Source organism: Marmota flaviventris, chromosome 3 (genome assembly GCF_047511675.1).
Source record: "Marmota flaviventris isolate mMarFla1 chromosome 3, mMarFla1.hap1, whole genome shotgun sequence".
Classification (NCBI taxonomy): Eukaryota; Metazoa; Chordata; class Mammalia; order Rodentia; family Sciuridae; genus Marmota; species Marmota flaviventris.
The window spans coordinates 124670710-124696206 of record NC_092500.1 but is presented as its reverse complement, the minus strand read 5'-3'; the positions used below and the strand labels follow the sequence as shown (position 1 = coordinate 124696206).

Sequence of the window (25497 nt, the reverse complement as noted above, 5' to 3'; positions counted from 1 at the left end):
ATAGTCACTCATGAAATGTTTCTCCTCCATTGCACAGATGTGGAAACTGATTCTCAAAAAGATTTAATAATTTCTCAGTGACTCAGGACAAGTTCAAAGCCAGCTTCAGCAACTTACGGAGGCCCTAAACAACTTTGTTTAGGGCTGTGGATTTGGCTAAGTGGTTAAGCACCCTTGGGTTCAATCCCCAGTACCCCACTCCCCCCAAAATTAATAATTTGCCAAAAATTAATAATTTATATGAAGGCAAAAGCTGTTAGTGTGTGGTCCTGACCCTGGGTGAATTGTGGGTATTTCCTTATCTCCAGTGTTGACAATTAATCAATCCCTCTTCCCTGTCCAAAGTTTCCAATCCACAGGTTCTGTACTAAGGGCAAGGGTGATGTAGACTTTGAAAAAATGCTAAATCTTATACCAGATCAAATTTAAGGCAGAAAGGTTAGAGAAAGAATGCTGAGACAGACAACTCTTGTTCTGAGCCCAAGGAGCCCAGCTGGAAGAGTTGGAGGGCCAGTGACAAGGAGACAGGCCTGGGAACAAATTCTGGAGCTCTCCTCTGCTTGTTGGAAAGGAGCTTCCTGTGTCAGGCAGAGGGCATCTTCAATGCCAGGAAGTTTTCCCTCCAGATCCTAGGAAGTAGAGACCCAAGTCTACTAGCCTCTCCCACTTCAAGGGCGGGACTTCCTGTTTCTGGGGCTGTTTCTATTTGCCTGGTTCAGCACAATAGAGCTGGTAGCTTTCCACTGGGCTCAGCAGTGTCTAGATCTTGTGTGGGTTAGCAGGGAAGTGTGTGCATTGCTGGGGAGGAGCATCCCCAAGAAGCCAAACAAGACATAAGTCAGCTCTCAAAAGAAGAGCTAGGCTTCCACTGCATCCCTGGAAGGCTGACTTGTCTTCTGGAATTGTTGAGTGTGAGGTCAGCCAGTCACCCTCGTCCTTTTCTACCCTTTCAGTGTACTCTCTGGACCCCGGGAAAGCAGAAGACAGGTTAAAAACAGAAGCGCGACCATTTCTTTATTAAATTATACAAAAAGGGGAGGGGAGGGGGGCAGCTGTGGGGCTCGGCCCCAACCCCGGCCCCACCCCGGCCTGGCGCTGTCTGACAGGAGGGGATCTGAGGGAGACCCAGGGATCAGGCAGGAGAGGGATAGGGCAGGACATGAGGCTGGGGGATGCAGAGAGTAGGTAGGAGAGGCTACCCAAGGACGAGGACAAGTGCCATGGTGGGTGAGGAAAGGGAGGCAGAGAGCAAGGAGGGGAGAAGGGCCACTGGGGACCAGCTGGGGAGCTCAATGGAGCAGGTCAGGAGGTGGAACAATGGCAGAGTGAGGGTGGAGGGACAGTGTCTGGAGAGGCGGAAATGAGAAGGCTGGGGAGAAAGGGTGGCAGTTCTGGTGCAGGATCCAGAGCAGGGAGCCAGGTGAAGGGTGGCTGTACTTGTCTGTTCCCACCCACACCTCCAGGCCCTCAGGGGCCTACTACCCCCAGCCCATTGGCAGGGGGCTCATGCCGATGCCCCATTTTCTGTCTTCTGCCGCTTGGGATCCGCTTCATCCTGTGGAGAGGAAAAGAGTTGGGATAGTTGTAAAATGGGAGAGGGGACCTCCCCCTGTCCCGGCTGGCCATGCTCCAGCCCCCACCCGTGCCACCACTAGGATCTGGGTCCAAGTCCAAAGGGCACCCAGCCCCTGCTGCATCCCTGACAGCCCCTCAGGCCCGGCAACCAGCCCAAACCTCCTCTTCGGCAGCTCTCTTCAGCGCGGGCCCTTCGTCATCCTCTTCTTCTTCTTCCTCATCTGAGGAGCCAGAAATGGGTCATTGGGGAAGAGCAGGAAGCTCTGGCAAAGACCCCCTGTGGTTGCCCTCAGCCCTGTTTCAGGTCTTCAAACCCACCCTGACTCTGTTCTTTTTAGCCCTGATTTTTCCAGCCCAACCTCCACTGCCCCTCCCCACCTTCTTCATCCCCTTCATCTTCCTCCTCTCCATCCTCAGCAGTTTCTTCTTCTTCCTCCTCAGCTCCGTTTTCTTCCTCCTGAGGGCATCAAGATAGGGAGTATTGTTGGGCTAGCTGCGCGCCTCTACATACCATGGTAAGGGGGACTGGGTGACAACAGGCCTCAGGGTGGGACAGTGGGACATGGGCCAACACCCCAAGAAGGTAGCTGGAGGAAGGATGTAATAATGGGGAGGGAAGATGGTCGAGCACGTGTGGTCACCTCCCGCCTGACCCCTGCACACCTCTACCACTTCTTTCTTTCGCTCTTTCCGGCTTGCCTTCTCCTCCACCTTCTCCTTCTTCTCTTTCAGATCCTGCAAGGGAAAAAGAAGTCACCTTTATTTCACCACAAATGATGTGCAGCCCTTCAGTCCCTCCAGACTTGGTTCTCACTCTCTGCATTAAGTTTAGAGGTGTGTGAGTGAAGAAGGTGGCCACAGCTTAGAACAGAGGTACCAGGGTCCTTATATTAGGGCCACAGAGGGATTGACACCTGACACCTCTTCCCTAAGACCCAAGGGGAGTGAGAAAAGTCCCAATGAAAGGGGAACAGGCAGCCAAGGTAACTGATCCCCATCCTTGTCAAGTTCTTCCAAACCTCCCAGGCTGAAGAGTTCAGCTCAGCAAAGCAAATCCCCTCCATCTGCTGGCAGCCTCAATGCCCCACCCCCTTCATGTCCTTCCTCCTCCTTTGCCTGCCCCCTCCCACTGCCGGCTTTCCTCTGCCTTTTGTCTACCTCTGGGGCCTTTTCCTGAGTACTTTCTCTCTTGGGCATCTCTCCCAGCTTCCCCTTCAGCCCCTCAGGCCTTTGTTTCTCCCAATCTGTGTCTCCCTAATGATCAAGATCCTACATGGTGGGCTGATCCTACATGGTCCTACATTATAGCTCAATGGTGGAGTGCTTGCCAGGCATGCATGAGGCACTTGGTTAAATTCTCAGCACCACATAAAATAAATAAATAAAATATTATGTGAACCCACAACTTAAAAAAAAAAAAAAATCCTACTTGGTCAAACTCTACAGAAAGAGAGAGAGCACCCCAGCATAATTCCAAACCTTACTCCCATTTTAACCATGCCTATCCCAAAACTGCTTCAGGAGTTTCCTCCTTCCTATCTCCATAGTTTATACATTGGTGTGATGGAAGAGTAGAAGTGGCCATTTCCGATGGAAATGTAGATAAAAGTAGGATAAAAGAAACATGTAAAGGAAAGACATGGTAGATGAAGAGAGCAAAAAACAGGGGAATGGGAAGATGGATGGGGCAGGTACCATCCAGTGAACCTTCCCACCACACTGCCCCTCTCCTTCACCCCAAGATGTGGGCAGGCACACACTTGTCCTATTCTTATCTGGCCCATGGGCATCTCCTATCCAATCTCCGGTGGATACCCATGTGGGCATCCCCTCTGGACACCACACCTGCCTTCTGATTCAGTCCTCTCCCTATCCCATCACTTGGCAGGTTCTGAGGACACTGCAGATATCCTCCTGAGATCTGATCTGGTGTTGGTGTACAACTCTGTGTACCTGATTCCATGTGGATGGAAGTTTTGTGTGTGAACAGATCACCCTGGGAGGGTGTGTCCTTCCTGGAACAGAACTGGGGATTAGAGAGGGGCTTGGTGCCAATAGGCTGGCCTAGGGCACACTCAATTCCCTTCTCACCTTCAAGGTAAGCATAGCACACCTGACCCTCTAATTTTAAGTTTCTATTTCATCCTACTCTGCTGTCTTCATTTCTTTGCCATAAGGCAGGTTTGGCAATTCTAACACCTAGTGGGCTTTTCCCTATATCCAGGATCAAGAGACCCAGGGGCTAATTCAGCTTCTCCCTAAGGGGCCTGTACCAGGTTGATAAGATCCTGGCCTGAGTTTTCTAACTGGGCAGTTGAAGGGAGGGAGGGAGAGGGAGAGAGACTACCAGAGTCCAAAGTCCAAGGGGCCGGACCCTCTCCTCCCCTGTACTGTCCTTCTGGTCACTGTCCTTCCATGATCAATGATCCCTTTTCCAGGAGAGTATGTGACCTGGGCTCTAGGTCTTGGGCTAAGCAGCTCTCTGGCCTCAACACAGGCACTCACTGACACAGGCTAATACTGATTCACACAGCCACAGAGGAGCGCCCACGCGATCTGGAGACACATGGCTCGGTGTTTGGGCATTCTGGCACACTCTTGAGACAGCACAAGAGCACAGTGGAGCTACTCGGTGCTCACAAAGCAACAACATGGCTCCAGAACGTCTACATCTCCACACGCACACATGTAACTGACACGGGCAGTCCCACACACTCGCTAGATTTTAGACATACAAAGACACCTACTCGTTGAAGTCACATGCCACCGCACAGCCCACCGGAGGGCCACACAGGCACACCTGTCAAAGCTCATACATGTGCCCTCTCCCACTGTCTTCCCCCCTTGTACTTCCCTGGCCTCCAAGAGAACTGTGTGACTCCTCAGCAACGCCCCCCCTCCAACAAAATCCAGCTCCCAGCCCCCAAACCCTGGCCGCATTAATTTCCCAAAGCGACACTCCGCAGGTTCCCTAGGGAAATTAGAGGAAGCCTGGAAGAGAGGCAAGGGCAAAGGGATGAGGCCGGGAAGGGAGCTGATGAGGGCAAGGACAGCTCCGTGCAAGGCCATGAAGTGCCAAGTCTCAGCTTTTCCAAAGGCTATTCCCAACCCCCTTCTGATTTTTAGGTTTTCAAGATTTTTTGGCGGGGTCGGGGGAGGCGAAAACGAAGAGAAAACTGAAAGCCGGTGCTGGGAAAGGAATGCATGGCGATGGACAGAAAGGAGGCAATGAGAGAAAAGAGGCAGATGCCGTCCGGGGAGAGAAGCAAGGGACAGGCCGCTAGGGGAGGGGCCCGAGAGGAGTAGCCTCCCGGGAGAGTCCTGTTTACACTTGAGGATCTCAAACCGCTTAGCAGCGGAAAGGTGAGGTCGGACTCAGAGGAGAGAGAGAGAAACGGGATGCAGGAAAGGGACAATGTAAAGCGAGGCACGGAGAGCTCCGACGGGAAAGCAGTCAAGGTAGAGGCGGGCGTGGTTGGGCCAGAGGGGGTGGGGACGCGGTGGTGGCCGGGCGCGGAACCGAGCGGCAAGGCCAGGACCGAGGCGCCGTGTGCGCAGGGAAGCTAGAGGGCGCTGGCGCTAGCCGCGCGTAGCGGGGTAACCAGCGCCAGGCCGGGCAGCTGGGGGAGGGCGGAGTGGGGTCCGCCGGGAGCGGGGCGCCAGGGCCGCACGGGGCCGTCGGGGGCAGCCTAGGGCCGTAGATCGCACCGCCACCAGAGGCCGCGCGGAGGCCCGGCCGCCGCCGCCCCTGCCCGTACCTTGGCGCTCAACTCGGCCGCTGCTTCCACGCTCTTCTCCGACATGGTGCCGGGGCCGGGGCTGGCGGGGAGCCGGGGTCCCGGGGCCGAGACGGAGAAGCCCTGGACGGCGGAGGGTGGCCGCGGCCGAAACCTAGCGCGGTGGCGACGACGGCGGCGACAGCGGCAGCGGCAGCGGCGGCCGCTCGGCAAGCTGTGTCTCTGGAAGAGGCGGCAGAGGCGCGCGGGGTGGGGCGGGGGTGGGTCCGGAGCGGAGACCCGCAGGGCTGCGGCCGTCCGGAGGGCGGGCGGAAGGGCGGTGCGGGCGGTGGCCGGCGCGCTTTGGCCGCGGTCGCTTGGTCCTGAGCTTGCCGCCCCCGCACCAGCAGAGCTGCCGCCGACCAGCCGCTGCCGCCCCCGGGAAGGGAACCCGCTTATAAGGCGGCGCTGCCCGACGGGAGGGGCTTCCCAGGGGTGGGGCAGGAGAGAGCGGGGAGGAGAGGAGATGGGAGGGGGATAAAAGAGGAGGTTGGAGAGGTGGGGATAGGAGGATGAAAGCGAGGGGAGGGAGAGCGAAAGAGGCGGGAGGGAGAATGAGACCAGGAGGGGGAAATGGAGAGACTGACGGCCGCTGAGAGAGAAGAGTGGGGAGAGGAGGTGGGAAGGGGTGGGGTTCCTGCGGGGAGACACCTCTCCAAATCCCAACCTACTGCCTGCGAATGTGGAGTCTGGCTCTGGGGGCGGACTAGCGAGGTGGCCAGAATCCTACTGACCCCAAAAAGCCCTGAGATGTTGCCAAGAGGCGGGGCGGGGGTGCAGATTGGGAGGCCGAGCAGGTATTTGAGAAACCAAAAGCTTAAAGAAGAGGAGGAAGGTTGGTTGAAAGCTACTTCTCCATGACGCTAGATTTCCCATCTTAGTCGTCCATCCACATTCTCTGGGTGGCCTTGAGAAGGAAGGAAGGGATGGGAGAGCGGAAAAGGGCAGCCTGGCCTTCTCGCCTGCTGAAACTGACCTCTGTGGCCCTGTTCCGTTTCCTCCCTTCCTGATTCTTTACTGTGATCTGAGGGGGAATCAGAGGCCCTGCAACCTCCTTTCCTCTCTCCAACTTCCACCTTTATTACTCGCCTCTCTAACCTCACTTTTATTTATCTGATTTTTTTGTTTGTTTCTTTTCAGCCCTCTTTATTCATCTCCCTAGACTCCTCTCTTACAACAATCTACGTCTTCATTCTTCTGAAAGCAATTCTCCACTTCTTACTGATCCTCTTCTACCCTTGCACCTCAGGACTCTTTCCCTCTCCTAGACAATGCTGTTTTTTGTTTTATCTGACTCAGTCAACCTGGCCCCATATCATTAGCTGATTTTCCTTAACTCCTCTTCATGTCCTATTTTTTTTTTTTTACATTTTCCCTCTGTTTTCTTTTCTCTTTCTCCTGCTGCCATCTTTGCAAATATAATACACGACTTTGCAAATATAATACACGTCCAGATCTGGAGTTCCAGCCCCACCCTATTCTGGATATTTTAGTCTCACCCTCAACCACGGTGTGTTTGGGTCATTTTGAGAAGCTTGGGATTTCAGGTCGGGGACCTGGGTTGTACTAAAAATCAGTAAGGTGAATGGGCTGGAGGTTGTGATTTGGAAGAAAGTGTATCTTTGGTGTGTCATATTCCATATTTGTCATTAATTACTCTTCACCTTTTTATCATTTCATTTTCTTAATAAAAGGGCATTCCTTGTTGAGCCATCATCATCATTATGATACAGTGCTTAAGTACACCATCTTTTGATTCCTTGATGTACACACCTCGCAATTTCTCTCTTGACTCTTCTATCAGTTTCTCAGTCTTGGTCTCCTCAGAAATCTTGGGGCTCCACCCAGGTTTTTCCTTGCCTGATACTATCCATCTTTTTTCTGAGATCTTTCCATTTCCCTCTCTCAATCTGTTTCTCTGACTCATTGGCTGATGTCTCTGGCGATCTTTCACCATCTCCATCTCTGTACTTTCTCTCTTGCTTCGCTTAGCTCCCTCTTTCCCCCTCTTTCGCTACCCGTCCCCTCTCTTAGCCCTCCCCCCCCCCCCAGGTCTCCCAGTCTCGTTCCTCCTGGTCGGTCTCTTTCCTCTCCCTCCCTCCCTCTTTTCCCCCTTTCCACCTCCCTGCCCCGCCTGCTGTCTCGGACACCCTGCTGGGCTCTTACCCTGTTGCCCTGGTAACCGCCCCCCACTCCGGTCACCTCCACTCCCCTCCCCCCTCCAATCACCGCCACCAACAACCTCCATCCACCTTCCTCCTATTTTTCCTGAGAACCAATAGAAACCCTGTTGCCAGGTGGAATGCTCATTTGAATCAGCCAATGCAGGAGCCTAGCTGCTTGCCCTGCCTTATATGGGGATGTGAGGAGGGCCACTCCCCCCACTCCAGCCCCACAGGGGACCAGCCCCTCCACAGTCCTTTCTCTCCCGCCCTGAAGGGAGATGTGGACCCTCCTCACCCTTTCATAAAGTGTCTGGCCTCCCACTTCTTTAACTGAGACCACCAGGGTTAGCGTGGGGTGTGGGCCGGACTGTGGGCTGGGCCTAGGGCTGGGGGTGGGAATGAGGTGTGATTATGGAAGGGGAGGCGGAGGGAGCCGGGAATTTTGCCCAGGGAGGGGTGTCTGGGAGCGGAGGCAGCTGCAGTGGAAAATTCCAGGGAGATGGAGAGGCAGAGAATGGGAATCCTGTCCCAAGGCCCAAGGGAGCGCCTTGAGAATCTAAGAGCTTGGACACTAGGGTCCACAGGGACTCGAGGGAGAAAATTTAGGAGGCTGGAGGCTGGATCTAATTCCTTTCCTGCAAGGGGGAAGCAACCCTTATCTTTTCTCTTGCTGGTTGGACCCCAGGCTTCAAGAGAAAGAAGCTAGAAATTAGATAGGATGAATTTGTAGTGAGTGAGATACTGGAAATCTACCCCAACAATCCTTGAAGTTAGTCTCTGGGCCTCTGGGGCCAGTGGTGTTACATGCCAGTTTTTGCTCCTTTTCATAGAACTACTTCTGAGCCTTTGTGGAGGCTTGCAGATTCCTGGAAATCTATTACTCTACAGCCCAATTGAGAATTTCTCCCATTGGTTGAATGGAGAAACTGTGCTGCTTACACATTTTCTGAAAGTGGGAAAAAGAAGACCAGGTGACAACAAGAGAGGCCTGATCCCTCTGATCTGACATCCTAGAAACTTACCTTACTACTGAATGTGGAAGAAAATTCAATTCTAATTACTTCCATGTCATTCTTAGTAAATTCTCCCTCTCCAATTTCCTGAATTTTTTCAGTGTGTATATTTAGCCCAGAGGTTAAATGCAAAGGAAAGTCTAGTTGTCATTCAAGGCATTAGAGGACAGAAACCTGAGTATGGGGCCATCTCCACTCATTTTACTTTTTTATCCCCATTCCACTCTCCCCATTTTTTCTTTGCTTTTTTTCCCCCCCCAAAAAAGTCTGGAGAATTGAGAAGAGATGGGCTCAGGGAGGTGGGGGTTGGGGGGGGGGAGAGAGAAAGAAAGAGAGAGAAACCCACTCAATCTAACTTTGGATCATATTCAGTATGTTATGCCCAACAGTGTTAAATAAGAAATAACCCTCACAACAATTCATCATGAATGCTATTAGTCTAATTGGTCTTTATCAGTCATCAAAATTCTACTTACATTTAAATTAATTTAAAAACATTTTAAGGACCCGGGCACAGTGGTACACGCATATAATCCCAGTGCTTGGGAGGCTGAGGCAGGAGGATTGTGAGTTCAAAGCTATCTTTAGCAATTTAGCAAGGCCCTAAGCAACTTAGTGAGACCCTGCCTCAAAGTAAAATATAAAAAAGGGCTGGGGATGTGGCAAAATGGTTAAGCACCCCGGGTTTAATTCCCCATATAAAAAAAAAAAAAGGAAAAGTTTCTTTGTGCCCCTCCATAAAAAGCTTAACTTTTGCACTTCAACAAACTGTAATTGATCTTCTACTAGGTAGTCAGGACTATGTTATATGATGGAGACACAAAGCTGAATGAAAAAGACATGGTGCCTGCCTCAAGAAATAGATGGAGAGAGCTTGGTAAATCAAAGTACAAGCTGATAAGGGCTCACCCTGATAAGGGACCTGTATCCAGGACTCTTTTTCCATCAGTCAAATCTCTCTGTATAGTATTTCCTCTTAGTATTCCATTCCTGGAGTCTATCCCTGATCTCTCCTGACTTTGCAGAGCTTCATGTCCAGTGTTTCTAACACCAAACAGACTTCCTTAGTCTTCCACCCATACTGTTAATATCTTTTTGTGTATAATGCTAGGCACAAGAGGAAGAGCTCAATAAATGATTTATTTCCTGCCCCAGGGATATCATTTTGGATCCAATCTCAGAGATTACTTTTTAAAACCTTTTTTCTTTAGGTGGGGTGGGAAAATATACATCAACATACAACATGCTGCCAAGATACCAGGCTTGGATCTTGTCTGATTTGAGATTGTCATTAACTATTGATGTTCCAGTGGTCACTATCTTTCATGTTTGAACATCAGAACTAAAATTTCTCTGGCTTTTTTACTTCTCCCTGAACTTTCTCTCCAGTAAAAAGAATTGGTTTTATCATTATACCTATCCTTCAGATTCTTGACTGACTTTTCATATTCTTTATGCTCTCCTTCATGACCTCTTTTACACCTAGAATAGTTTGCTATTGCCCAAGCCTCTTCTGTCCTTCTTTAGCTTTCTTCCCTTATATGTACTCTTCAAAAAGCTTTCATGGTCTTCAGAAAAGCCCAGAAGGAGAACATCATTTATAGGTGCTTTCCAGCTCTATGCAATAAAACTTTCTGTGATGATGGAAATGTTCCTCATCTGTTCTTTCCAATACAGTAGCTACACGTAGTTATTGAACACTTGAAAATGTGGCTAGTGCATTTTCCGAGAAAGTGAAGTTTTTTAGTTTAGGTTTTTTTGTTTGTTTGTTTGTTTAATATTGGGGATTGAAAGGGGTGCCTCACCACTGAGCTACATATCTCCTTAGCCCTCTCCATTTTTTTGTTTTGAGACAGGGTCTGGCTAGCCTCATACTTGCAATCTCCCTGCCTTAGCCTCTTGAGTTTCTTGGATTACAGACTTGTGCCACCGCACCCAGCCAGTAAATTCTTTTTTTTTTTTTTTTAATGAGGTAACTTTTTTTTTCCATAGCTTTATTTTATTCATTTATTTTTTACGTGGTGCTGAGGATCGAACCCAGGGCCTCACATGTGCTAGGCAAGCGCTCTACCACTAAGCCACAATCCCAGCCCGTGAATTTTTAATTTTAATTAATTACTTCCTTTTTGCAGTGTTGAGGATGGAACCCGGGCCTCATGCATTCTAGGCAAGCACTCTGCCATTGAGCTACACTCCAACCCTAACTTTAAATTTTAATAGCCATATATATATATATACTAGTGGCTACCAAACCTTGACTCTAAATTGCTTCTCTCTCTCTCTCTCTCTCTCTCTTTTTTTTTTTTTGTGTGTGTGTGTGTGCTGTGGATTGAACCCAAATGGCCCTAGGTTCAATTCACAACATCAAAAAATAAAACCTCTGTTTCCTTTTCTTTCTTTTTTTTTTTAAGAGAGAATTTTTAAATATATATATATATATATATATATATATATATATATATATTTTTTTTTAGATTTTGGCAGACACAACATCTTTATTTGTATGTGTTGCTGAGGACTGCGCACATGCCAGGGGAGTGCTCTACTGCTTAAGCCACATCCCCAGCCCCCCTGTTTCCTTTTCTACCTCCTTTTCTCACCTGCTGCGCCAGTGATTGGTAATTAGAAAGCCAAAGGGCTAAGGATGTAGCTCAGTGGTAGAGTACTTGCCAAGGTATGCATGAGGCCTTTGCTTTATTGCCAGCACACACACACAGAGGACAATTACAGTTGCTGTTTAAGGTCATCTAGACCACTGTTGCCATATACTTTACCATAGGTGTGTGTGTGTGTTCAGATTTTCATGTTTAATGTTTCAGACTAAACAGACTGTGTAGACAGGCCCAGTGGCACACATCTAGTAATCCCAATGACTTGGGAAGCTGAGGAAGGAGGATATCTCTCTCTCTCTCTCTCTCTTTCTCTCTCTCTCTCTCTCTCTCTCTCTCAATTTTACTTGTCCTTGGGCTGGGAATGTGGCTCAAGTGGTAGCGTGCTCGCCTGGCATGCGTGCGGCCTGGGTTCAATCCTCAGCACCATGTACAAACAAAAAAAAATTTTTATTTGTTCTTATAATATACACATGACAGTAGAGTATATTTTGACATGGAGTATTTTTTATTCTAATGAGGATGAGGCAGGAGGATCTCAAGTTTGAGGCCAGCTTCTCAGCATCTTAACTAGACCCCTGCCTCCAAATAAATGAAAAGGGCAGGGGTTGTAGCTCAGTGGTGAAGCACGCTGGGTTCAATCCCCAATAGCTATCAATCAACCAACTAGCAAAACTAAAACAGGCTGTGTGGCTGATCCAGGGGACCAATAAAGTGAACATGAAAACACTAGGGAAAATGGGACCAGGAGTGACAGTTAGAAACTTATTGAATGCAAAAAAAGAAAAAAAAAGAACAAGAAAAAAACTGAAGGAGGACTTAATCACTATGAAGAGCAAATGGGTGCTGACTAAACCCTTCTAGGTGACTTCAGTCTCATAGGTCCTGTTCTTACTCTTTGCAGCCCTTTAAGCTATTCCACCGTGCATTTTCATGGTTTGAAGTCCTGTTACCAACACAGATCTCAAACACTGGTAACTCTCAAATCTCTAGTTTAACTTCTCTCCTGATCTCTAAGAGTCCTCACTCCAATTCCCTTCAGTTTCTCTCTCCCAGAAGCTCCACAGCTCACTTGTGTTTCCTATTTCAATTGATAGTACTCTCATCCACCCATGCATACATGGGAAGGGGCCATCATCCACCTTCTATTTCCTTTCCTTTTTCAGATTCTTTATAGTCCTTGAGGGCCTCCTCTTGACTCTAAGCCCCCTCCTCCCTCTACTTAAAGGGTCAGCATTACTCACTGACTTGAAGCCTAGGCTCCTTTTTTTTTTTTTTTTTTTGATACAGAGGTTTGAACCCAGGGGTGCTTAACCACTGTGCCATATTCCCAACGCTTTTTGTATTTTATTTAGGGACAGCGTCTCACTGAGTTGCTTAGGGCCTTGCTGTTGCTGAGGCTGGGTTTGAACTCATGACCCTCCTGCCTCAGCCTCCTGAGCGCTGGGATTATAGGCATGCACCACTGAGCCTTACTCCTTATGTTTTCAATCATGACTTAAGGATTTTTGTATCTTCAGCACCTATATCCATGCCTGGCATTTTATAGAAGTTCAAAAATATTTCCTGAAATGCAAAATCCACCTTTCTGCTAAAAAACAGAATGTCGTAATTACCCTATGTAACATCATTGCTCCACCTTCACTCTGTTCAAATATCTAGCTGCCCTGGGTTTGCTCCAGATGTGTGAACTCACACTTAAAGAAGGCCTCTTCTCTGGTCTAGCTCTACCCTCTCAAGGATTTCCTGACTTGGATCTACAAGATAGAGTAGTAAAGATAGGAATCATTTTGGTTCTCTTCCTTCCCATTGATATTTATCCTCCTTTGCCTTACCCCTGGCAGGGCCTGATTTGCCTTCTATATTCATATTTATGGAAAACTTGAATGACTGAAGAATTCCTTGAAATTCATTGGACAGAGAAGGAAGGAAGATGGGCAGGCAGGGAGGGAGGGAAAGAGGAAAAGGGAAGGGAAAAGAAGCAAAAGGAAGGAGAGGGAAAGAAAAGGAAGGAGAAGGAAAGAGAAGGAATACAGGTATAAACTCTAGTTATTTGTAAAATTGTATGTATCCTTTCAATTCCTACAGTAGATAGCTACCTATATGGTAAGATAGAGGCTGCTGAATAAGCTAATACATCTCTGTCATCCCTACCTGTTCGACAATTTTTCTTTCCTTGGGATTGAACCCAAGGCCTCATACATGTTAAGCAAGTACTCTACCACTGAGCTATATTTCCAGCTTTCTTTATTTCAAGATAGGGTTTCACTAAATTGCCCAAGACTAGCCTCCAATCTGAACTTGTGATCCTTATCTCTTGGCCTCCTGAGTAGCTGGGATTACAGGCATTCACCATCACACCTAGTCTCAAGAATGTTTTTTCTCCTGAATCCAAACCTAGGCTTCAGCCTGGCAAGGTCGTGCACACCTGTAATAACAGTGGCTCAAGAGGCTGAGACAGGAGGATCGCAAATTCAAAGCCAGCCTCAGTAAAAGTAAGGCTGCTAAGCAACTCAGTGAGACCCTGTCTCTAATAAAATACAAAATAGGGCTCGGGATATGGCTCAGTGATCAAGTGCCCCTGAGTTCAATCCCTGGTACAACAACAAAAAAAAAAAAGAAAGAAAGAAAGAAAGAAACCTTCATCTTCAAGCTATGTCTCATGGTTAAGAGCTAAATTGTAATTTATAAATATTCCCAGGAGTGATAACACATTTATTTAAAATCATGCAAAGATAAAAATAATTGATATGAGATTCTTGAGGTTTGGAAGAAAGAAAAGGTCTGCAGCCACCTAAAGACAGCAGATACCATATAATCAAATAAGAAACAAGGAGGCTAGAAGATTTTACGCCTCACATTGGCAGGGTCTGTCTTATCCTTTTCTTTTTATGTTTAGTACAATATACCTAAGAGAGACATCCTTAAACATTTGTTGACTGCCTGGATAATAAAGAACTTGCTTTGGGGTTAGGGTGTAGCTCAGTTATAGAATACTTACCTAGCATATGTGAGGCCCTAGTTTAAATCCCTATCACCACAAAAATGAGAAAAGAAAAAGAAAATACTTGCTTTGGAAGGAGGAGAAGACAAAAATAAATGTTCTTAGTTAAGTCTGGGTAGAAGAACTTTCAGTGGGGTAACTTTCTTTTGGGGTACTGAGGATTGAACTCAAGGGCACTCTACCACTGAGCTACATCCCCAGCACATTTCTACTTTTTATTTTGAGGAAGAGTCTCCCCAAGTTTGGTCTCAAACTTGCAATGCTCCTGCCTCAACCTTCTGAGTTGCTGGGATTACAGATGTGTTCCACTAGGCTGGGGTCACTGTCTTATTCCAAACTACTTTTCCTTTGGGGCAAGAGGAAAGGGCAGTTGCATGGTGGGATGTCCCCAGAGAAACTTAAGATCTTACTAAGTCTCTTTCCCAGAAATATCAATGGAAAACAAATTTTTTGTACTCTTCCGGTTTTCTTTGACTTTGCAAGTCTGGCTTAACTGTCTGCTCCTCCAGTCTCCACTATTGTTTTTTCCTTTTTAATAATAATCAAGTCCAAGGAAACCTTAGAAGCCCTGCTCCCAGCACCTTTTCCTGAGTACCAGGGACCATCTCCTCTTCCCACAGGGAATTGTGGGAACAAATCTCTCTCTCTTTCTCTCTCTCACCAGGGATTGAATTCAGAGGCACTTGAACACTGAGCCACATCCCCAGCCCTATATTATATTTCATTTAGAGACAGGGTCTCACTGAATTGCTTAGTGCCTTGCTGTTGCTGAGGCTGGCTTTGAACTCCTGATCCTCATGTCTCAGCCTCTGGGATTACAGGTGTGCTCCAGTCAGCACCAATGAGACTAAAAGCCAGAGTAAAGAACCAGCCAGAGTTGGAGTTTGGATGTGTCTGGTTCAAAATCTATACTATATAGTTGAAATCCCTGACCCCAAGGGGGAGGGCACTTCTCTTCAGCAGAGTCAGATTTTATGCAAGACATTTACTATGTCAAAGTATCAGTCCCTGGCCTTGGAGTCAGGTCTTCTAGGTCGCTTTTAGATTCACCGGGGGTGATCCTGGTTAACTGAGCTCTCCACCTCTTTTTCCCCCAAACTTGACCTATCTACCTAAATACAGGGAAGAAAGATTGGTGCGGGACTGGGAGCTTTTAAAGTCACAAGAGTTAAAGAAAGGAGAAATTAGCACTAAATGAAGATTTCAAGGACTGGGGTGTAGCTCAATGGTAAAGCACATGTTTGGAATGCGCGAGGCCCTGGGTTCAGCCCCAGCACCAAAAAACAAAACCTAACATTTCAGAAGCAGAGCCTTTGACATTCCGACCCTTCACAGATGGGTCACTGAGTGGTCCAGGAGCCTTGCCAACACCAATTCCCAAAGGGCTGAAGTTCCAGCCTGGCAGAGGAGCGCCACCTGGCGGCCACTCCCCCAACCTGATTCTCTTTGCCCCAGTCCGACTTTTCCAAGCCTGAACTAGAATTGAGCTAGAGAGTTGTCACCTCCTCCTCTACGTCACTCCACGGACCCCGCCCTCCCGAAGGGACGGGTCCTAACGCCTCCCGCGCAGAAAGGCTGTTCTCCCTCCTTCCCTCCCCGGCTAAACGCTTCTGTAGGCAATCTGCTTAAAGGGCCCCCGAGGGATCCGCCCCACCCGTCGCCCACAGAGAGCTAGCCCCACCCCCCCACGGGTGCCTGCCCCATTCTCTTTCCCCACAGAAAGTGCTGCACCGCCCAGCCCCCTCTCTTCGCGGTCTTCCCCGAGGAACCGACTCCCTTCCTCCTCCTCCCACCCTCACAGGGAGTCTCTTCCAGTCCCCAGAACCAAGATCCAGTTTATTAATGAGGCCTCCCCTTCAACCCCACAGGACTGGTGGGCCTTGGCCCCACTCAGCTATACCGCCCCCTCGCTTGCTTCCCACCCACGCCAGCAGGCGGGGCTCTTGCTGCTCGGCCCCGGGGCGGTCTATCGTGACGTCACTTCCGTCCGGGCCTGGCCGAGGTTCGTGCTCCGCGGACCGAGGGCGGGGGTACAGAGGTGGCAGCTGAGGGAGTAGGCGGCGCGGGAGGCCGTGGAGCTCAAGCCCAGACCAATCCGTGCGTCCCGGGCCACGACCCTGATCCTGCAGCGCAGTGAGAAGCGAAACCGGCCGGATGGGCCGCTGAGCCCGAGTCGGGGACCGGTGAGGCTCGAGGAGAGCGGGCCCGTGGGGCTGCAGGGTCTCTGAGTCTGGCATGCCTCAGGCCTCCCTCCTGCTCCCTCCGGCGGGGAGGCCGGAGCTGGGGCAGCCACGGGCAGGCGCGGTGGGTAGAGGGAGGCCCGCCGCCTGGGGGGGGCGGGGGGGTGACAGCAGCCGGGTGTTCTGTGGAGGGCGGGATGTTTGGGGTCATTAACGGGGCGGAGGGCCGGCACTCGGGATTCTCGTGAAGGACTGGCGTTAGGGGAGGAGCGGGGAGTGTGCTCCAAGCTAGGGCTTTGGGAAACGGATGGCTTTGAGTGGGGGAGGCCAAAAATTGAGAGACTTGGGAAAATTTTCCATGGCTCTAAATGAGAGAGAGGGGTTTGGAGCGTTCTTCTCTCCTAAAGCGTTGTGGGACACCTGGAGAAGGGTCTCCCTGGAGTTTGGAGGAGTCAGTCAGTATTTGAAAGGAGCGTGCTCAGAGTCTCACTAACCTGAGCGGGTATTTTAGAAGCCTGGCTGCCTCTAAGTAACTTGAGTCTCAACATCTTAACAGTGCGGAGCCCCCCTGAAGCTGAGATCAGGATGTTCCGCTTCATGAGGGACGTGGAGCCTGAGGATCCCATGTTCCTGATGTGAGAATTCCCTCCCCCTCATGCTTTAGAGCCCTCATCCCACTCCACTTCAGGTCTCTGAGCAGTTGAAACTGACATCTGGGTTCCCATGGCTGGGACTGGTTGGAATTGGCTGGATACTCAGCTACAGCTCCCACTTAGAGGGAAGTCGGCATCTGTGTCACTGAGTGCCCTGTGACTATTATTCTGGGGGTTGGGGGATGGGCGTTTGACAGCTTAGCCTTTCTGCCACCCATACCGTATTTTCACTCAACAGGGACCCCTTTGCTATTCACCGTCAGCATATGAGCCGCATGTTGTCAGGTGGCTTTGGCTATAGCCCCTTCCTTAGCATCACAGATGGCAACATGCCAGGGACCAGGCCTGCCAGCCGCAGGATGCAGGTAACAGTGCTGAAACATACCTGAGACCCAGAGAAAGGTTGGGGGCAATTAGTAAAGCACATTGATTTTCTTGTACTAGAACCAACTTGGCAAGTGCAGTGATCTCCTAGGAGTGGAGTTGGGTCTGGAAAAAGTGTTTTGTGGCCCCTTTTAAGGATGGAAAAATAAAATGGAGGTTATGAGTCTGGTTTGGGGTGGTAAGGAGAAAGGATGTGGTCTCTAATTGCTGTTCCTCATGTGTTGCTGTAGGCTGGGGCTGTCTCCCCCTTTGGGATGCTGGGAATGGTGAGTCCTTATCTTCTTCTGTTCCTCAGTCTTAGATACTATAACCTTAGATGTTATTTCCAAATGTGTCACTCAGGAATAGCCTTGTAGGTGGCCTCAGAATCTTTTCTTTTGATACTATTCACAAAACTTAAGAGTTGATGAGGTGCTAGGAGTCCTGTGAGCTAAAGATACTGCTCACTTCTGTGCTCCTAGAGGTACATACCCAATCAGAAGATGTAATTGTGTAGCAAAATTTGTTCTTTTGAGGGGGCAGGGGCAGTTGAAGAGCCAAGGAGATGGATTTTGGATTTTAACATTTTCTCAAGCTCTGCCTTGTGAGCTTAGAATCCATTGACTGGATCATTTCCAAAGACAGGGGAATATGGCAGTCAGGAGAGGGAAAATTGGATTACAGCAGCCATAGAGATTGAAGAAGGGGCCAGCAGTTTATGGAGGAGAAATGAATGTTCTGACTATGTTAATGGAAAATGATAAATAGCAGTTGCTAGATATGCAGGAAGAAGAGAAAGGGGATGTATAGCCAGGTTTCTGGAAGGTACCTGAGCAGCAACATTCCATCCGAGCCCTGACATTGCTTCCTTGACTCTGTCTTCCATCTCTTTCCTCTAGTCGGGTGGCTTCATGGACATGTTTGGGATGATGAATGACATGATTGGAAATATGGTGAGACTTTTGCACCACATCCTTCCCATGCCCCATATCCTTTCCTTAGTGATGGCTGGCAATACCTTGTGTTTTCTTTGGTGGGATTGGGGGACTGCTAGTGAGGGGGTTGAACTGGGTGAAATCACTGAATCAGAGCACTGGGATCCTGAATCTGCTCTCATGCCCAGATGTAAAGAAGAGCAGTATTCTTTTTAAATATGCAATTTGGGTTTTATCTCTTGAGTTTCTTCTTGTTTAGTGTTGGACTCAAGAAGAATTGGGCGTAGGTGGTTAATGATGTTTTCTCTGTTCTCACATTTGTGAAAAAGGTACAGGCAAGAACAAACAGCTGAAGGGGAAGGAAATCCCTCCTCCAGAGAGAACCTCTCCCCATTCAGTCCTGCCCTCCCTTTTCCTCCTCAGGAGCATATGACAGCTGGGGGCAATTGCCAGACCTTTTCATCTTCTACTGTCATCTCCTACTCCAATACTGGTGATGGTGCCCCCAAGGTCTATCAGGAGACATCAGAGATGCGCTCAGCACCAGGCGGGGTATGTGGGGACAGTGGCACCCACCACCACCTTTTTTCAGAAATAAGTTGTGGGTGGTGTGTTCATCCTGGGATGTTGTAGCCAGAGCTTTGGAAGGGACAACCAAGTATGCCATGTTCTGCCTCATCTTAGATCCGGGAGACACGGAGGACTGTCCGCGACTCAGACAGTGGACTAGAGCAGATGTCCATTGGGCATCACATCCGAGACAGGGCTCACATCCTCCAGCGTTCCCGAAATCACCGCACAGGAGACCAGGAGGAACGGCAGGACTATATCAACCTGGATGAGAGTAAGCCTTCCTTCCCACATCCTGCCCAGCAGCTCCAAGTCTAGTTCCTCTGAGCTATGTCATAGCTTTGTCTGCCTGCTCCCACAGATATTTCTTGTGCAAAATTATGGGCAAACCCTATACTTGAGACTTGTTGTCAGGTTAGGCACCCAATCAGGTGCTGGCATTGTCCTGCCAGAAGAAGACTTTGTCACTGAAATCAAATATTGTTAGTATTCTACCCTTTCTTATCCAGATCAGTTTTTTCCTTTCTCCTGCTATTATTTCACTTTTTTCAAATCAGTAAATATTTATTAAATACCCAGGGTGTGTATAATTCCTCATACTTTAGGCCTGCCAGTAGTGTCCAGGGACCATGTGGAAACCCAAAGAGCTAAGTAAAGTTGTTCCCTTCTATGCCTCTGTCCCCCCAACCCCACCTCCCTTTCATCTTCACCACTAGTTTTTATCTTAGAAGTCTTACTGTAGCATCTGCCTCCAGCAGCATGCTATGTGGAGGCATCATATCTGTTTTGTGTTTTCCTCAGGTGAGGCAGCAGCATTTGATGATGAGTGGCGAAGAGAGACATCCAGATTCCGGCAGCAGCGCCCTCTGGAATTTCGAAGGCATGAGGCATCTGTGAGTGGGGGTCGAAGGGCCGAGGGGCCTCCCCGCCTGGCCATCCAGGGACCTGAGGACTCCCCCTCCCGACAGTCCCGCCGCTATGACTGGTGAAGGCCCCCTAAGTCCTCAGCCTTTCATGTAAGTATCTGAGGGGGAGGAATGGTAAGGTGACAAGCCCAGAAGGGGGCTGGGGAGCATACCTATGCACCTTCCTCTGCCATCAGGCAGAAGCAATCCAGATTCCCAGCTAATACTTTTCTTAATAGTTTAACTTCTAGCTGGCAAAGAAAGAAAAATGCTCTCACTGGAATAGAGGATTAAATCCTAATCCTTGGCTTTTTTATATTTTTTTTCTTCCTTTTGATATGTGTTCATCTTTCTTCCCTTCCAGGTACAGGCTGAGAAATCATCCCCTGAAAAAACTTTTTCCTGTCCAACTCCCACCCCCAATTTAATATTAAATTAACAGGCAAGCTGGCCCCCACCTCTCCCTGGGGGTCTCAGGGAGAACCTTACACTGCCCTCGATACCTACATTTTCTGTCTTTAATCCCCTTACCACACAATGACTCCACTTGTTCTATTATCCACTAACTTGATTTTTCATTTTGCTGCTCCATCTTCAAACCTCATTTTCTCCATTGTACCCCTGCCATGTGCAGAAGGGGTGAGCTCTGGGTTTAGAGACCTCCTCCATCCCTTAGCTACCCTGGATCTTTGCCCACCTGTTCCTCAGAGCCCTTAGTACAGGAGTCATAGTCCTGTCCAGGGCTGTGGAGAGTTCCCAACTCTTGTCTCCCCCCCACGCTCCCATTCACTCACATCACAAAAACCTTCCCCATACCCTTCTTTGCCTTTATTTTTTGATTTGTGCAACTTGTAACTAGGTGTTTATGGAATAAAGGAGAATGAGAAAAAAAAAAAAGGAGGATTTTGGCTATACTTTGCTTGTTCAACTTTCCTCTCTCCTAGTCATATTCTTACTCCTTTTTGTTTCTTGCTGTGTCTCAGCCCCTTTAATGGTGACAGTGGGGCTGTGTGCTAGCAGGGGAGGGCAGCAGCAGTCAGCTGGGCCAGGCTAGGGGATGAAAATGAAGCTACTATCTTGCCAGATCTCCTTCACTCTTTTTTCTTTCTTTTCTTTTTAGTTGTAGGACACAGTACCTTCATTTATGTATGTATGTATGTGGTGCTGAGGATCGAACCCAGTGCCCCATGCATGCAAGGCAAGCGCTCTACCACTGAGCCACAACCCCAGCCCCTTTAACTTTACTCTTTAGGGGCATGTAGGGCATAGCTCACAGGTACCTGAGAAACTGACTGCCCGCAGAGTTACTCCCTGAGACTGTGGAAAGGAACACTTGTACAGAGCAGGCAGGGTCCAGACAACACAAAGGCCTTCAAGAGAGAAGAGCTCTGGAGTGAGCAGTGTCTTCAAACCCGCTACCCTTGTTGAGAATTTGAGCTCAGGAAAGAAACCAACAAAGAAAACTAACCTGGAACTTGAGCTGTGCTGGGGGAGCTCACATTTCTTAAAGATATTCTCTCTTGATTTGCAGCCAAGTAGATCACTCTGTCCCTCTAGGGAACTTGTTTCATGATGGCAGATGCTTATGAGACCCTCAGGATTTTTTTTTTTTTTTTTTTTTTTTTTGCTTTTTTTAATGCTGGGGACTGAACTCGGGGCTTCATGCATGCTAGGCAAGTACTCTACCACCAAACTGCAACCCCAGCCAGTCTATATTCTTCCTGAGCTGGGTGTGGTGTTGCAAGCTTCAGCCTCAACAATTTAGGAGGGTGAGGCAGGAGGATTGCAAGTTCAAGGCCAGCTTTAGAAAATTAGACCCTTTCTCAAAAAGGTCTAGGGACGTAGCTCAGTGGTAGAGCACACCTAGGTTTGACTTCAAGTACAAAAATAAATATCTTTTCTAATGGGAAGGGCCAAAGGACACTCTTAAGGCTTTTGGGGCCTCGTAGGGCAGGGAGTATTTTCCCCATGTCTGGGACAAGTAGATTCAAAAGGATAAGGGGAGCCCTGTATAATGGTATATACCTGTAATGCCAGTTACTCAGGAGTTGAGAATGCAGGCTCTCGAGTTTGAGACCAACCTGGGCAAATTAGACCCTGTTTAAAAACAAGAGGGGGCCAGGTGTGGTGGCACACTCCTGTAATCTTGGGTTCAAGGCCAGTCTCAGCAATTTAGGCCCTATGTAAATTGGCCTCAAAATACAAACAAAGGTGGCTGGGAATGTGGCTCAGTAGTTGAGTGCCCCAAATTCAATCCCTGGTACAAAAAAAAAGGACAAGGGGGATTTGTCTAGTCACTGGACAAGAGAGAGGTAAAGTTGAGCTCAGTAGCAGGCCCTTACTTCCTAGTCCAGTGTGTTATTAAACTTATTAAAAATAGGGCCAGTGGGGCTAGGATTGTGGCTCAGCGGTAGAGCACTCGCCTAGCACGGGCGGGACCCAGGTTCGATCCTCAGCACCACATAAAAATAAAGGCATTGTGTTGTGTCCATCTACACCTAAAAATATATATATAATAAATAAATAAATAAATAAAAATAGGGCCAGTGTGGATTCATGACTGGGTCAAAGGAACCCAGCAACTGAAAGAATCCAGGCATCCCAGCAGTCAAACAAGTGTAAATTATCCATCCACCAGCTAGATTCTGATTGATGGAGGCTGGAACTCAAAGGCATTACCAGCCCTCATTTTTAAGTGTAGCCTATACTCTGACCAGGTAGGGAGAATACTTAGGCTGGGAGACCAAACTACTGGGTTCTTATTGTTCTGGTTCTTTGGGTAACTTCAATTTATATACTTGGACACTGGGCAGAAAAAAGGAGAGAAAGGATACTACTAGGATCTGGAGGGATTGTTCAGTGGGAGGGAAAATTTCCCAAACTAACAGATGAGTAAGGGTAATCCAAAATATTTGTTTCTACTTGTCAGTTTGTGGGCCAGAGGCAATAGAGAGGGTAAAAGGTGATGAGAGTGGAGAGCTGCGTACCAATTCCAGGCCAGGAGGATGATTTCCATACTGTGTCTAAAGCATTTTAGGAGCTGAGGATGGAGACCAGAGCACTGAAGGAGCAGACAGGGATGAAGTAATTAAGGAAAATGCTAGGAACAGAGAGCGGTCATTTATATCCCGTGTATTGTGTCAAATGGTTTTTCTACACTAACTCAATGCTCACAATTCTTAGGTATGAATATATGTCCTCATTGCCACCAGTAACTAGAAAGGACCATCTTACAAAGCAGAGAACTAACAGTGGGAGAGATGACGACTCCTTCTCAGTCTAAAATGCTTTAGACACAGTATGGAAATCATCCTCCTGGCCTGGAATTGGTACCCAGCTCTCCACTCTCATCACCTTTTACACCCTCTATTGCCTCCAGCCCACAAACTGACAAGTAGAAACAAATATTTTGGGTTACCCTTACTCATCTGTTAGTTTGAGAAATTTTCCCTCCCACTGAACAATCCCTCCAGATCCTAGTAGTATCCTTTCTCTCCTTTTTTTCTGCCCAGTGTCCAAGTATATAAACTGAGGTTACCCAAAATACCAGAGGCTGACCCACAATAAGAACCCAGTAGTTTGGTCTCCCAGCCTAAATATTCTAAGTCTACTTAACTCCATATATCTTTCTGCCCTATGCTCCCAGTCCTGAGAATGTCATTCTAGGGGCTGAGAGAACAGCAAGGGCCAAGGATTCCTTCACTCAAATAATTCCTGTGGGTTAGGGGTAAAAAGAGTAGTTTTTACTTGCTGTTCCTTTATATCACCGAGGTCTTCAGATGAGAGAGGCAAGGGACAGGTGCGGCTGCACTGGAGGGGGAGATGAAGATGAAGACAGTCATAGGAGGCCATAGGAGACGAGAAATAAACAAGGAGGCCAGGGCCTGGAGGAGTCCTTGTGTAGCTGGTTCTCCCAAGGAGCATTATCCCTGGGCAGAGCCTGGGGAAGGGGGCAGGGTACAGAACTGGCCCTGAGGTAAGGGCACAACAGAGGCCTGGGTGCAAAAGTGTGGCAGGGCTGCTACAAAAGGGGGTTTTTCCCCTACGCAGAGTGCTGGTGGCTCTGAGATGTCTCAGCCTCATGTCTGGTCTTAAATGGTACCTCTGGAGGGGCCAGGAGAAGTAGGTAAGACATCCCCCTCTAGGCTCAGGCCCTCTGAACAATCCCTAAAAGAGGCAAGTTGGGTTAGCATTCAGAGTTCCTTAACCCTCTCTCTGCCCTTTAACATGCTATTCTTCCTCCCTGAACATTTTATCTTTTGGATGGGAATGCTCCTGGTTTCTTCCAGCATCCATCCCCTCCTTTCGTCTACTGTCACCTGCTATCTGAAGACCTTGCAGGATCTGTATCATTTTTCAAGGTATCAGTATCCTCTGCCAAGAGGGCCAGAGAAGTCTGAGGCTGACATCAAGTGGGAGGATAGAAAAGGGCCTGTAGGACTTGAATTGAGTCTTTTAAAAGATGGAGCCAGGGGCTGGGGTTCTGGCTCAGTGATAGAGTGCTTACCTAGCATGCGTGAGGCACTGGGTTCCATCCTTAGCACCATATAAAAATAAAATAAAGGTATTATGTTCACCTACAACTAAAAATATATTAAAAAAAAAAAAAAAAAAAAAAAGATGGAACCAATGGGTGTGGTGGTTCACACCTGTAATCCTAGCGGCCTAGGAGGCCGAAGCAGGAGGATCACAGGTTTGAAGCCAGGCTCAAGAACTTAGAGAGGCCCTAAGCAACTTAGCAAGACAAGCTGAATCTCAGTATAGATGAGCCTTATTTAAACAACCCAGTGTTTGATATAAATGACAATTTCAAAGTTGATGAGACTTTACAGATCACTTGCTCTGGGAATTCTGAAATGTGACAGTAGGACCACTTTAGACTTACAAAAGCAAAATCTTGAGGTTGCAAAGGATCCAATGCAGCAATTACAGATATCCAACCCCTGCCCCCCAGGCTCCTGTTTACTACTGAAGAAACAGGTGAAGGTCAATATCACACAGCGACTTGCGGCCAGCAAGAGCCAGGACTCAAAACATTGACGTAAATGTTATTAATATACTGTACAGAATGATTTACCACTGGAGTCCTTTAAATAAAAAGTTTCTTGGGGCTGGGGATGTGGCTCAAGCGGTAGCGCGCTCGCCTGGCATGCGTGCGGCCCAGGTTCGATCCTCAGCACCACATACAAAGATGTTGTGTCCGCCGAAAACTAAAAAATAAGTATTAAAATTCTCTCTCTCTCTCTTTAAAAAAAAAAAAAGTTTCTTGATGGTTTAAACACATTTTTCTATTAAAATTTACCCAAGTAATAGTACAGTGTTTGAAATAATAGCTATTAGTATGCCAGTAACTCAGTATGTCTAGTTTTTTGTTTGAAGTGGTTTCACTGTGTTGCCCAGACTCATCTGGAACTTCTGGGCTCAAGTAATCCTCCTGCCTCAGCCTCCCAAGTTGCTGGAATTACAGGTGTGCACCACCTGTGCAAGCTTCATTGTGGTTTTAATTTGCATCTCCTTAATGGCTAACCATATTGAGCATCTTTTCATATGCTTATTTACCATCATTATAGCTATTTATTGTTCTGTGGCACTGAGAATTGATCCCAGGGGCACTCTACCACTGAATTACATCCTCACCTACTCATCCTTTTGAAACAGGGTCTTGCTAAATTGCCCAGGCTGGTCTTGAACTTGTGATCCTCCTGCCTCAGTCTCCAGAGTAGCTGGCATCATAACTGTGTGCCACCTT

The 25497-nt window shown here is 48.2% G+C and overlaps 2 protein-coding genes across 3 annotated transcripts; one reads left to right on the top strand and one right to left on the bottom strand.

Annotated features, from left to right (window-relative positions):
- Positions 1-988: 988 nt before the first annotated feature.
- On the bottom strand, positions 989-16379 carry Ptms (parathymosin). The gene is made up of 6 exons (XM_027951051.2): positions 16065-16379; positions 5334-6077; positions 2239-2310; positions 1954-2032; positions 1735-1796; positions 989-1555 (listed from the first exon to the last, which is right to left on the bottom strand). Exons 1-6 carry the CDS (start codon positions 16377-16379, stop codon positions 1505-1507), a joined length of 1323 nt encoding a protein of 440 aa, XP_027806852.2. The 3' UTR covers positions 989-1504.
- Mlf2 (myeloid leukemia factor 2) lies at positions 4966-20651 on the top strand. 2 transcript variants are annotated; one of them, XM_071610366.1, is made up of 9 exons: positions 4966-5034; positions 16879-16957; positions 17214-17340; positions 17590-17625; positions 18238-18291; positions 18697-18825; positions 18958-19117; positions 19645-19859; positions 20113-20651. In XM_071610366.1, exons 2-8 carry the CDS (start codon positions 16908-16910, stop codon positions 19830-19832), a joined length of 744 nt encoding a protein of 247 aa, XP_071466467.1. In that variant the 5' UTR covers positions 4966-5034; positions 16879-16907; the 3' UTR covers positions 19833-19859; positions 20113-20651. The 2 variants fall into 2 exon arrangements, with proteins under 2 accessions (XP_071466467.1, XP_027806851.1); XM_027951050.2 differs by lacking the exon at positions 4966-5034 and adding an exon at positions 16125-16325.
- Positions 20652-25497: the final 4846 nt, after the last annotated feature.

Coding starts and splice junctions, on each gene's coding strand:
- Ptms (XM_027951051.2), bottom strand. CDS start 16,379: ATGCCAGACTCAGAGACCCTGCAGCCCCACGGGCCCGCTCTCCTCGAG. Junction 6,078..16,064: donor AGCCCCGCCTGCTGGCGTGG/GTGGGAAGCAAG, acceptor TGGGGTCAGTAG/GATTCTGGCCACCTCGCTAG. Junction 1,556..1,734: donor AGAGAGCTGCCGAAGAGGAG/GTTTGGGCTGGT, acceptor TCCTCTCCACAG/GATGAAGCGGATCCCAAGCG.
- Mlf2 (XM_071610366.1), top strand. CDS start 16,908: ATGTTCCGCTTCATGAGGGACGTGGAGCCTGAGGATCCCATGTTCCTG. Junction 18,292..18,696: donor ATGACATGATTGGAAATATG/GTGAGACTTTTG, acceptor TTTCCTCCTCAG/GAGCATATGACAGCTGGGGG. Junction 19,118..19,644: donor CTATATCAACCTGGATGAGA/GTAAGCCTTCCT, acceptor TGTTTTCCTCAG/GTGAGGCAGCAGCATTTGAT.